General features: G+C 40.8%; 1 protein-coding gene across 8 annotated transcripts in view; it reads left to right on the forward strand.

Moving 5' to 3' along the window:
- The window catches only part of TJP2 (tight junction protein 2), a 114,843-nt gene that overhangs the window by 91,652 nt on the left and 10,111 nt on the right, over positions 1 to 13,080 (forward strand). For all 8 annotated transcript variants that reach the window (XM_019794666.2, XM_034646845.1, XM_034646844.1 and 5 more), the window contains 8 exons: positions 410 to 476; positions 1,266 to 1,416; positions 5,276 to 5,384; positions 6,573 to 6,783; positions 7,514 to 7,701; positions 8,157 to 8,252; positions 9,274 to 9,353; positions 9,739 to 9,949. In XM_019794666.2, the coding sequence (XP_019650225.1) occupies positions 410 to 476; positions 1,266 to 1,416; positions 5,276 to 5,384; positions 6,573 to 6,783; positions 7,514 to 7,701; positions 8,157 to 8,252; positions 9,274 to 9,353; positions 9,739 to 9,949 (1,113 nt within the window). The remainder of the gene's footprint in view (positions 1 to 409; positions 477 to 1,265; positions 1,417 to 5,275; positions 5,385 to 6,572; positions 6,784 to 7,513; positions 7,702 to 8,156; positions 8,253 to 9,273; positions 9,354 to 9,738; positions 9,950 to 13,080) is intronic.

A 13,080-nucleotide genomic window follows, 5' to 3' on the forward strand; every position in this document is an offset into this window, starting at 1 on the left:
ATTAGATGAAGTCCTTTTGTCTCCTGCCTCTGATCTCCACCCTACCCCCTAGTCCTGCCCTCATCACCCTAAAATTACCATCATGATTTTACATGCTTAAATATTTATTGATGGAAAAGAGAGATTTATGGGGTTTTTAAGTTGTAAAAATACTCTCTTCTTTTGGATGTGAGTGCGCACCTTGCATTTTGGAAGTGTCATTTGTTACCCCACTTATTTTGAGAAACCACTGGCACCTGCTAATGCCTCAAAATTAAACTTCACTTTAAAGACTTACTTTTGTTGTTTGATGTGTTGGCTTATATGTAGCATAAGGTACAGGCTTGAATATTTGTGGATTTTATGATCGTTATAGAAACAGACTCACTCCTATTAGTCCAGGTTAATGATAGATTTTTTTTATACACAGCTCCTCAACCAAAAGCAGCCCCAAGAACTTTTCTTCGTCCTAGTCCTGAAGATGAAGCAATATACGGGTATGTATTTCAGTCTCTCTTTTCCTTTCTCCTTCCACACCCCTCAGTCTCCTTAACTGAAATCCAGAAGAATGGTGTTTTTAACAACAGATGATGATTTCGCATATAATGAGCCACCTTTAACCAACCTCTGTTGCTGGTGTTTATGAGAAAGAAATAACTTGTAGGAAAGTAAAATGTGGAATTGGGGGAACTTTGTGATGTTAACTTTGAATGCTTGCCTACGTATCTGATAAGACTGCTTTTCCAGAATGTGATTTTGAGTATTTGAGTGTACGATCAGTAGCCCCCAAACAGGTGCAGTACTGCTTCACTACAGGGCCTCTGTAAGGGGCTGCGGTATCCTGATGATCCCAGGGTGTGGTGGGAGGGGAGAAATGACACAGTGCTCTGCTCTGGATAATGAGAACCCCTGGCTCAGTGGTAGTCAAGAGCAGCAGCTCCTGGAGTAGGATCAGGCCTTGCTGAACCCAGACTGTGGTGGCAGTAGGCTCTCCTTTGGAAGAATCCTGAACTGGGAGTCAGATGGCCTAACCCTGCCTTTTGTTTGCTTTCTAATCTTGAATGAGTTTATTTAAACATATGTATTTCTACTTACTAACCACTTAAGTGGGCCTACTGATACTCATCTCACAGTCCCAAAAAAGATAAAATGATAAAAATGAGAGCTTTATAACATGTAAATCTCTCTACAGATGGAAGAAATTAAATCTTTCACTGCTAATGTCGGTTCCCCCTTTACAAAGAAAAATCTCCCGTCTTTCTTTTCTAAAACTGAACTCATTGCAGTCCCAACACCAAAATGGTGAGGTTTAAGAAGGGAGACAGCGTGGGCCTCCGGTTGGCTGGTGGCAATGATGTTGGGATATTTGTGGCTGGCATTCAAGAGGGTACCTCGGCAGAGCAAGAAGGCCTTCAAGAAGGGGACCAGATTCTGAAGGTAGGAAAGACCATCCCTGTTTCTAGACATTACTGGGAAAGAGTGGGGTTTTCTGGGGTCTAAGGGAAGGGGAAGTGGTCTAGCTTGTGAAAATAGACCAGCTACAGGTTTGCTGATGCCAAGTGTAAGATCTGTTTCCCTCAGACAGGCCCTATCTTCTCAGTCCTGGAACCCAGAACTCATCCCTGTGTCTGTAGGAATTTATAGTGTTCAAGACCCTTGCAAAGATTATTAGTTTGCTTAACAAAAAAAGTGAGATTCTAACTTAAGGCCTGGGAGGAAGATCTCTCCTTGCTAATGTTTGGTTTTTGTTGATTCCTTGTCTGGTTGTCACTCTTAAGGCCACGAGCTGTACTTGAACAAAGGTGGATATTGGCTTAGATCTTTAGACTTGAATCCTGTCCCAGCCTCTCATTAGTTCTGTGACCTTTTTTCAACCCTGAGACCCAATGGGGATGAGAATACCTGCCTTGTAGGGGCCCTGGGAAGATGAGAATGGCTAACACTCACAAGGCATTTAGCAGTTTCTGGCACGAAATAGGAAGGTCAATGTCTGTTCTCGCCATTGGAAAATAACAAGTTGCTGCCACTCGGTATGTTGTTTACATCTAAAATTGACCAGGAACAGTTAAAGAGATATTGATTCTTTTAAGGTTACTATATGTATGTTTATATAATCTGTTGGTTTTAAACAATAAACAGGGGCGCTTGGTTGGTTCAGTCGGTTGAGTATCTGCCTTTGGCTCAGGTCATGACCTCGGCGTCCTGGGATTGAGCCCCTCTTCGGGCTCCCTGCTCATCAGGGAAGCTGCTTCTCCCTCTCCCTCTGCTCCTCTGCCCTGCTTGTGCTCTCTTGCTCTATCTCAAATAAATAAAATCTTAGGAAAAAACCCGGTAAACAACTCAGCTTTGACATTTCATGAGAAACATGTTGTCCATTGACTTCTAAATAAACGTCAAGAATGTCAAGTATCTTGTGATATATAAAAATATAGACCGTTCCTAGGGAACTGTCTTTACTGGAATTTCTGCTTCTGTAAACTCGCATTTCTTATGAGTTATCAAGCGGTCTGGTAAAAGCATCTCAGTTCAAAGGAGAGGGGAGAAAAAAGTTGCACAATTCCCAAGGAAGCAGGCAACAGAACACAAAAATAGGTGGTCGGTCCTCTTCCTTCTTGGGTCTTGGCCTCATTGCAGTAGTTCAGATTTCATCTCTGGAGCAGATGAAGGGCAGACCTTGATCATGAGCTTTGCTGAAGCTTCCCAGTGATATTCTAGACCCCCTTTGGCTCTGGTCAGAGTCCTAGAAGACTAAATATCTGAGTGAACCTCGTGGTACCACATGATCCTAGGAAATACCACTTACCAAGTGCTACTGATAAGAATTCCATCAGAGTGCCAGCTCATACCAATTTACTCTTGAGCTGATGCCAAAGAAGAAAAAGCATTAATTCCTAACTAGTGTGGGGCCATAGGAAGTCAGGAATTTGCAAGCCTTTGCTCATGAAGGTTCAAGGATAAAATATTTTTGTATCCTGGGGGAAGAGAGAGATTCTGAATTCCATGAAAAAAATAGTGAATTCACCTCCGGGCTTGACAAACCTCTCTGTAAGTTGTTAAAGATGGGGAGAGTCATTTCCATGGGTAAAAGTCATGGTATGCAGTGTTTATACTTAATAAAGTGACTTGTTTCCTGTTAATCACTCTGGTGAAAGACAAGGAAAAAAATATGGGAACTGCCCCAGTAATCCCATCTGAAAGTCAGACAATAGATGGTCCTGGTTCTTGGGTGTGAATAAATTTTCTGTTAAAGGAGCCCTTAGTCCTACAAAGGGGTAAAAAAGATTAAGTTCGCCTACTGGGGCAAAGAAGTTGCTATACAATCAAAAGCTGTAGCTGATACTGAATCCTTTTCAGGATCACAGCAGACACGGCTGGCCCCTGTAGACTAAGTAGATAATGAAAGAGGATATTTCTTGGAGAGGACTGTACAACCTAACCTTCCATATCAAAGTGCTGCTGTCCTGGCCTTTTTAACTGTAATTTATTTCGATGTTCCTTTTCATGTTCAAATTGAATGTATGTGGTAAACTCTGTTTACCAATCATTTTTTTCTATTGAGGGTTTTTTAAGTACAGCTCTTCCCTTTGTAAAGGTGGTAGCCTGACAAGTGGAGCGAACGTACTAGTGTGCTGTGGCAGGATACGTGCCTTACCAGTAACAGAAGTCTGTGTGTTCTCATGCTTGGCTTGACTGTCTCGTTGCTTATTATTTACCTGGTATGGTTCTTATTTCTCTTTCAGAAACTTTCAGGGATGCGAAAGAGAAAGAAACTCCCTAAGTTTTTAAATGTAGTTCCCACGTGTGACTTAATTTTGACCACTGTATTTTTGGCTTGATGGAGGGTCCATCTCACATGGCCATAGGATGGACAGAGAGACCCTCAAATCTTCCCTCAAGCCCTGTGGCCTTGTCTTATTTAAATAAAGGCACATACTGTGTATATGAAAACATGTGGCCGTACACAGATACAGGTATAGATATATAAATGGCATAAGAAAGGACTAGATTCTAAAGTGTGATGATCCCTCACTGGGGGATAGAGAGATGGGAATGACAGATGCCTTAAATGCTAAATATTGTTTCAAAGGAAAAGTTAATGAGATTATTAACAAATTTATTTCAAAAGCACCAAGTGTCAACCTAATGCCTATTCTTACTTAATCACAAATTCCAACCTTAAATTAGGCTCAATTAATGACTTTTTTCAGTGATAACTAAAGGATTCTGTAGTCCTCAGTGATTGAAAAAAATATTTCATAGGAATTTTTTATCTTCTTTTTACTTCTATATTATTAAAATATTAAGTACTTTAAAATAATTTTTATACTTGTTTGTAATTCTGTTTTAAAATGGTTTTAAAGGTACTGAACAAAGATTTCAAATTGTCTTTTTCTTTGTGCCACATTTCAGTTTTACTTACTTTCTAACATCTTTCAAAAGCTAGTGTCCCTTGTTTGGTCAGTGGGGGATAAATGTTGTGGCTCCTTGCCAGAAGTAAGTGTGTGCCAGAAGCTGAAATATATAAGGCTGTGTATTAGGCTAATGGTCTCCCATTATAAGGATAATGCTCTTCAATTTCATAAACATATTAAAAACCTTTTAGGCGAGAGAAGCTATAGGAGAAAGGTAGAATTGGATTTTTATTTTCAGGCTTTTCTTTGAATCAATTTAAAGTATTAATACCTTAAGCTGGGCCAGCATGCCTCTTTGCCATAAGACTCCATCACTCCCTGTAGCATTATAGTTACATTTCATAATTGTATGTTACCTCCCTGACCACCTCTGTGGGAAACTCAACAAGAGACAGACACACAAGCCTAACAAGAACTTTTAATATGATCTAGTGACAAATCCTTGATGGAATGGCATATTTGTTGTTGTTTTTTTTTTAAGATTTTTTATTTATTTGACAGAGATAGAGACAGCCAGCTAGAGAGGGAACACAAGCAGGGGGAGTGGGAGAGGAAGAAGCAGGCTCATAGCAGAAGAGCCTGATGTGGGGCTCAATCCCAGAACGCCGGGATCACGCCCTGAGCTGAAGGCAGACGCTTAACCGCTGTGCCACCCAGGCGTCCCCGGAATGGCATATTTGTAAGGGACAGTTGGCAGTGTGGGGAGACAGGAAAGTGTGGTGATTCGCACACAGCCCAGGCCCATAGCAGGTACTAGGTGGGCTTGAACTGGGACATTAAGGACTTTTTTACATCTGGGTTTTGCTTTGGGCAGGCCCTAAAAAAAACAGATCAAAAACAGATCAAAACAGTCCTAGTTTTGTTTTTGTTTGATCTTCCTACAGGTGAACACACAGGACTTCAGAGGATTGGTTCGGGAAGATGCCGTTCTTTATCTGCTAGAGATCCCGAAAGGTGAAATGGTGACCATTTTAGCTCAGAGCCGAGCTGATGGTGAGCAAATCTGGTCATTAGTTTAATTCGGGTAAAGGGGGAGGGATGAGAGAGGTATCTTGGGACCAGAATAGCTAAGTCTGGGTATTAAAAATTTGAAGTACATATATCTTCATACTCAATTTCTGGGTCACAGGTATGTAGAGAAAATTTGGGTACCACTTAATGTTCTATAGAAGTGTTTTCTCTGCACCACCTGAAATAATTTTACCAGTTGTGTCAGTTGGGAATAAAACTGCTTTTCTGAGCAGTGGTCTATCCTTAAGTCCTGTTTGGAATTTACTGACTTTTCCATATGAAAGATGCAAAGGGCCATGTCTTTGGGTCAGCTTCCACAGTAACGCTTACCAGTCTGACAAGTTGCTATACCTTGCAGGCCTCATTGTTCTCATCTGTAAAATGGGGGTTGATAGCATTTTCTCAGTCGGCTTCAGAGGTTGATTGGCAAGTGTTATCAGGGTTCTCTAGAGAGACAGAATCCATTGGGGGCTTGTGTATATATAGATAGAGGTTTATAAAAAGGAATTGGCTCACATCATTATGGAGGCTGGCAAGTCCCAGGGATTGCAGGGTGAGTTTGCAGGTTGGAGACCCAGGAGAGCCAATGATTTGGTTCCAGTCCAAGTCTGGAGGCCTGACAATTGGAAGAGCTGATAGTGTAGTGACAATCTGAGGGCTGGCAAGCTCACAACCCAGGAAGACCTGATGTTTCCATTTGAGTCTGAAGGCAGGAAAAAAGCTGATGTCCTAGTTCTAAAGCAGGGAGAGTTTGTTTTTTTTCTTTCTTGGAGAAGGGTTCACCTTTTTGTTTTATTCAAGCCTTCAACTGATTGGACAAGGCCCACCACACGAGGGAGCACAATCTGTTTTACTCAGTCTACCAATTTAAATATGAATCTCATTCCATAATACCCTCAGTTAACACATGCAGAATAATGTTTGACCAAATACCTGGGCGCCCTGTTGCCCAGTCAAGTTGACACACAAAATTAACTATCACAGCAGCTCATGAAGTTAGTTTTTTGTCCTTCTTCCTATTTGAGCCCTGATTCCCTTAGGGCCTATCCACTGAGTTTACTAAATGAAGAGAAGTAAAAAGTGATCAGAAATAGAAGAAGCTGGTAATTCTTCAAGAAAAAACCTCTGGCTAAGCAGACTGCAATATACAAGAATGCTTTTGTTTTTCAGTGTATAGAGACATCCTGGCTTGTGGCAGAGGGGATTCATTTTTTATAAGAAGCCACTTTGAATGTGAGAAGGAAACTCCACAGAGCCTGGCCTTCACCAGAGGGGAGGTCTTCCGAGTCGTAGACACGCTGTACGATGGCAAGCTGGGCCACTGGCTGGCTGTGAGGATTGGAAATGAATTGGAGAAAGGCTTAATCCCCAACAAAAGCAGGTATCTGAGATCACATACTCCCATACCCCTCTCTTCAGCTTTCCCATCATAAATCAATTACAGTCCCTTCCCTGCTCAGAGAGGAAGCCCCACATGACTTCATCATGTGTCTTCGTGTCCTCTTCCATCACCTACTTCTGGTTCATGAGAAGTGGCCTGGGACTGTGAGATAGCCACCAGCTGGTCGGTTGTATTTAGTTAGTATTATGTCGTTGGTTGTTGCGCCTGGCTGGTATTTAAACAGTTTCCTTATGGAGTGTCTGCTGCCTTGCACAGCATACAAGCAGATAACGGAATGGCTGGAGCGCATCAACACAGCTCTCAGAGACAAGGTGGACTTGTCCACTGTCTGGCCCTCATCCTTGGGAGGGGCTTATGCCCCCCAGTTAACACTTGTTGGTTGGCCGACTGGGGAAAGTAAGAAAGATAATTGTACTTTGGCAGGAATTATGGTTATGTTTACTGTATACCAGCCTACCAGAATGAGCCAAGTTTATTGTGTTTGTTACTGAGCTATTTCTGGTAGATTCTGTGTGAACTCAGCCTTTCTCTGCTTCCCCTGGGTGAAGAAAGTCCCCACATTTCCCACTCTGTGAAACCTCTTCCACTGTCAAGCTGCATCTTCTTTAATCCAAGTTCATAAACAACATTGACTGGTTTTGGTTAATTTTAACTTCATTTGTGGATTTTCTGGCTTTAGAGATTTACTACCTATGGTTTCTTCTCTCAGAGCTGAACAGATGGCCAGTGTTCAGAATGCCCAGAGAGACAATGCTGGGGACAGAGCAGATTTCTGGAGAATGCGTGGCCAGAGATCTGGTGTGAAGAAAAACTTAAGGAAGAGTCGGGAAGATCTTACAGCTGTTGTGTCGGTTAGCACCAAGTTCCCGGCTTATGAGAGGGTTTTGCTGCGAGAAGGTAAGGAAACCAAGTGGGGCCAGGAAATGATCTGACTGGGTTCTGAGGCTGTTTTTCTTCATTTTCAGACTGTAATAGGTTCAAACTTACCATACTACTTAAACCAAAGCCAGGCTATAGAGTTGCAATCATATTCAAACATGAAATAAGACTTTCAAAAAAGTGAGCGGTGCAAATTCATACATGGAGGTGTATTTCCACGTCTTTAGTTTTTTTTAATACTACCATTTTTTTACTACCATTCAGAAGTTTATATATATTACCTATAGCAAAGTCTATTTTTGATTCTGGGGAGGGGAGTGAGGCGTATTCAGAAAAGAGCAGGGCTGAACTGGGGAAGGGAGAACATAATTTCTTTCATTTAGTCATGTTATCACTAGCCTATAAAATACTTTTGCTCCTTATCTCAGTAGCTGAGGAAGTGTGTTTCCATGGCTTTTCTTGTCTCATTTCAGCTGGTTTCAAGAGACCTGTGGTCTTATTTGGCCCCATAGCAGATATAGCATTGGAAAAGTTGGCAAATGAGTTACCGGACCTGTTCCAAACTGCCAGTAAGTCTGTTGATTTCCAGTTTTTATTTTGAAAAATATCCAACATACAGGAAAAATGAAAAAATAATGACCCACATCCCCTTCATGTGGAGTCACTGTCACCAGTCAAAAAGTTTGCATTATATGTCCTCTACCATAGACATAGACACACACTTTATTTTTTACTTTTTTATTTCTTAAAGATCTTTATTTATTTGACAGAGAGACAGCCAGCGAGAGAGGGAACACAAGCAGGGGGAGTGGGAGAGGAAGAAGCAGGCTCCCAGTGGAGGAGCCTGATGTGGGGCTTAATCCCAGAATGCTGGAATCACGCCCTGAGGCGAAGGCAGACACTTAACTAAGATTGCGCCACCCAGGCGCCCCTAGACACACACTTTAAAAAATTTCTTTTGAACCATTTGAAATTAAGCTACAGAGGTTATAACATTTTTTAACCATGTGAGTCTCCTCAGCACAAGGACATTCTCCTGTACAACCGCACTACATCATCACGGCCAAGAAACTTTAACAATGATATGGTGATATGGTAATATTTAGTACATTGTCTGTTTGTGTCTTTCTAGAATCCTTTTTTCTACTTTTCTTTTTTTTTTTTTTTAAAGATTTTATTTATTTATTTGACAGAGATAGAGACAGCCAGAGAGAGAGGGAACACAAGCAGGGGGAGTGGGAGAGGAAGAAGCAGGCTCATAGTGGACGAGCCCGATGTGGGGTTCGATCCCATAACACCGGGATCACACCCTGAGCTGAAGGCAGACGCTTAACCGCTGTGCCACCCAGGCACCCCTCTACTTTATTTTCTGACTAGCTGTCTTGCAGAGTCCACACCCACATCTCACCTGTCAGACTGCCTCCTTCCTCATGATTAGATTTCAGTTAAAGAGGTGGTGTGGTTCCTTCTCATGGTCTTCACTTTAGGGCGGCTCTTGACGTCAGATGTCCAGTCATTGCTGATGCTGGTTTGGAGTCTGGTCCTGACTTCTAAAAAAGTTAATTAGCTCTTTGTTTTTTGCTTTTGCAGAAACAGAACCAAAAGATGCAGGATCCGAGAAATCCAGTGGAGTGGTGCGGTTAAATACTGTGCGGCAAATTATTGAACAGGTGAGGAAGTTCATCCAAAGGCCATATTGTTGGAAAGAATTGGGTCATAGTTTGCCGCAGTCCTTTTTGGAACAAAATCTGTATTTTAGTAATCATTAAATGTTAATGGTAAAAAAATGAATATAAACATAAGCTGCTGCATTGTGTGGAAATGAGTCGATGTTCAATGGCAGTGATGTACTGTTTTTTTCAGAGTTCTCAACATTATACCAAATAACCTGTTAATTCATTTTCTCAGAAGTGGGCATAATGTGGAGGAAAACATTTTCTTCTTTTTGATTTAAATTGACAAGCGTTACCTGATGTAACCTTTACTTAAGACAAACTCTTTGCTGCTCTATGACTTTACATATTCATTTACATAACTTCTCCCCATTTCTAACAGGACAAACACGCACTATTGGATGTGACTCCTAAAGCTGTGGACCTGTTGAATTACACTCAGTGGTTCCCGATTGTGATTTTTTTCAACCCAGACTCTAGACAAGGTGTCAAAAGCATGAGACAAAGGTTGAATCCAACGTCTAACAAAAGTTCTCGGAAGTTATATGATCAAGCCAATAAGCTTAAAAAAACTTGTGCACATCTTTTTACAGGTAAGTGAAATTTAAAATGTTCTCTTTGCTCCACAGTTGGAAATAGAGAATTGAAGAATGGAAGAAATAAGAAAATAATCTGAACAAAGAAGAGTAATCTGAAATCCTATTCATGACTCCTTGAATAGAAACTAATCCTATAAAATGATACTAGACTCATGGCATTTGTATATTTGATTTTGTTTGAAAATGATTGTAAAGATCCATGACATGCAAAAATTGGTCATTTTGATGGGTTCACATTTTGTGTGAGACTACAGGCCAGCGATTGAGCCCAATGAACCATCCAGCACCCACATCTCTATATAGATTCTATCACTGTTCTCTGTTTACCATGCATGTGTGCACTAACAGTGGTAGGAAATTGGTTTCATTATTTAAGAAGGTCCCCAAAATAGAAACTTGAACACTCTGTGTATTAGATGATATTAAGGATTTATTACTCCCATTTTTGGGATAATAAATGATGCTGTGATTATGTTTAAAAATAAAGTCTTTATCTTCTAGAAATGTATACTAAAAATATTCATGGATGGACCTAATATATATTTATGGATGACCTAATCTGATGCCTAGCATTTGCTTAAATAATCTTTGGTTAGGAGAATGGGTGGGTATATAAACAAGACTGGCCAAGGGTTGATAGTTGTTGAAGCTGGGTACTGTAGACAGGGAAGTTCGTGTTCTCTCTGCTTTGTATATGGTTAAAATTTCACATAATAGAATTTTTTTAAGATCCTGAAATGAAGACCCACTGCTACTATTCCTTATAAAAGTAAAATAATCTAAGAACGTAGCATGTTTAGTAACTGAATAGATGCAGTACCTATATGTGTGACTAGTTCTGTGAATGTGGTATAATTCAGGGCTTAAAAGGGTTATATCAAGTTTTTGGTCACGCAGTTTTGTGGGAGCAACATTAGGGGACTATATGAATAGAAAATCCTCAGAGTAATGATAGCTTTTTGAGTTGTGTGCTGCTCACCCTCTCACCCTCTACCTATGTTATTTTTAGCGTATCTGACACTGGGCAGGGCGGGGGTAGATGAATGTATGTCCACATTGGACTCTTGTTTTATTGTCACTGGCTTTTCTTAGTAAAGAGATGCTTTGTTTACCACTGTGGTGAAATGCTGAAACTGACAGGTAATTTAGCCAAATGTACAGGAGAGAGTGGTCTTTAATAAACTGGGTTTTTGTGACTGTAGAGTCTTAAGACCTTGTGCTTTTGATACATTCATAATCTTGCCTCTCTTGTTTTTACTACTGCTACCACTTATGGTAATAATAATGTAATAATAATTATTACTATTTTTATTACAGCAGTAGTTAACAGTGGTATAGCGTTTCACGTTTATTAGACCATAAGAAAGGCCAGCAGCTGCTGCAAGGTGACACACATCTAATGCATGGCTGAGCCCAGATAAAACTGTGGTGTCTCTGTGTGTCCAATTTTCTTTATGTTACAGCACAGATGTATTTTTTAATGCCGGAAAGGGTCAGAGTGTAATTCCTCCATTGAACAGATAATTCGTCCATTTAACCAAGACCTGCAGGATTGTGACTGATACTAAACATACCCCCACCTCATCCCCTCCTCCTACCTTTGCTCAAGTTGACTGAATGACTAGGGGCTTGCCTCAGAGTTGAATTTGGGGTTCAGGTGAGGATAGGAGATACCAAGAAGGGAAATAAACTTATGGCATTTTTTTGAGTTAAAGAGTAGGAATAATAGAACTGCTCTGATGAATACAGTTATTCAAAATCTAGGGTTATGTTGCAGGTGGTCTCCCAGGCTCAATATCCCTCTTTTCCCCTGTTGCACAGTAGTGAGACGGTCCCATTTCCCGCAGATGAGTATTTAATTATGACAATATTAAAATGACTCCCCTTGCAAACTCAAGATACTCCTTAGTTAAGCGGAGATGACAAGGGAAGCTTTATTCTGAGATATGCCCCAAAGCAAGTTAATTTTCATTGTAAGTTAAAATGTTAGGCTGCCCTTCTTTCCCAGATTAAAAAGTTTTACTACAGGACGCTTTAGTGTGTACTTGTCACAAAATTATTTTTCAAACATAAGGTTTGAATTACATGTTTTCTTGAAATTCCTGAAGCACTCAGTTCATGGTTTGAAGACCAATGAAATGGAATTGTGGACTGAGAAACCCAGGCAGGGCCACCATTTATGTGAAATCATGGGATTTTTAAAGTACCACAGGATATTCTAGCACTTTTATCAGCTTCCCCAGGTTTCAGTAATGTAAAATTTTTACAGTTCACTCCTGGGACCCTGCAAGTACTAAACAAAGGCTACTGATTATTATTAGTGATATTAGTGATATAAAACCTATTTTATTATCTTTCAGTATCACATGTTAAAAACAAAAATAGTTCCATGTCATTATACAGTCTTTGAAAAGGCTTGAGGGGAAAAAGTGAAACTTGTATCAGCTGAAAGAAGCCAAACTGCAGTAGCTAGTTCTTGGTTTCCCAGGGAAGGTAGAGACTGGTAACCAGAGGAAGCAGATGGAAGGTGCTGTACGCCCTGGCTGGGGCACCTTGGTTGATGGTTGCTCGTTTAGAGGGGGTCCCTGCCACATGAATAGGTTTATTGAGATTTAATTTACATACCCTACAATTCACTCATTTAAAGTGCACAATTCGGTGGTTTTTAGTCTATTCAGAGCTGTACAGCCATCACCACAGTCAATTTTAGGATGTTTTCATCACCCTAAAAAGAAACCCAGTATCCTTAGCAGTCATTCCAGTTTCTCCCTACGCATCCAGCCATACATGTCACCTTCTGCTGTTGGCACTTCCCAACACCCTCCTTCACTGGGGAGGGAGTAATGGCCACACTTGTGCCAGGGCTGGGAATGGATGCCCTCAGAGTCCCAGGACTCCCAGCCAAGGCAGAGGCTGAGTGCATATTCTTTAGAAATTTCACTGTCTGGAGTTTGAGAGATGCATTAAGCCTATCCAAGGGATATAGGCCTAGTCCAGAGGTTAGGAGCAACAGGAATTAACTGATCCCTGTAGCATATAATAACGCTTACAGTCAAAGAATCTGAAAAACCTAATGAGCAGAAGCCAACAGGAAACCAGAGGTACTTGATTGCAAGGGAAGGCAA

Source organism: Ailuropoda melanoleuca, chromosome 17 (assembly GCF_002007445.2).
Source record: "Ailuropoda melanoleuca isolate Jingjing chromosome 17, ASM200744v2, whole genome shotgun sequence".
In the NCBI taxonomy this organism is placed as follows: Eukaryota; Metazoa; Chordata; class Mammalia; order Carnivora; family Ursidae; genus Ailuropoda; species Ailuropoda melanoleuca.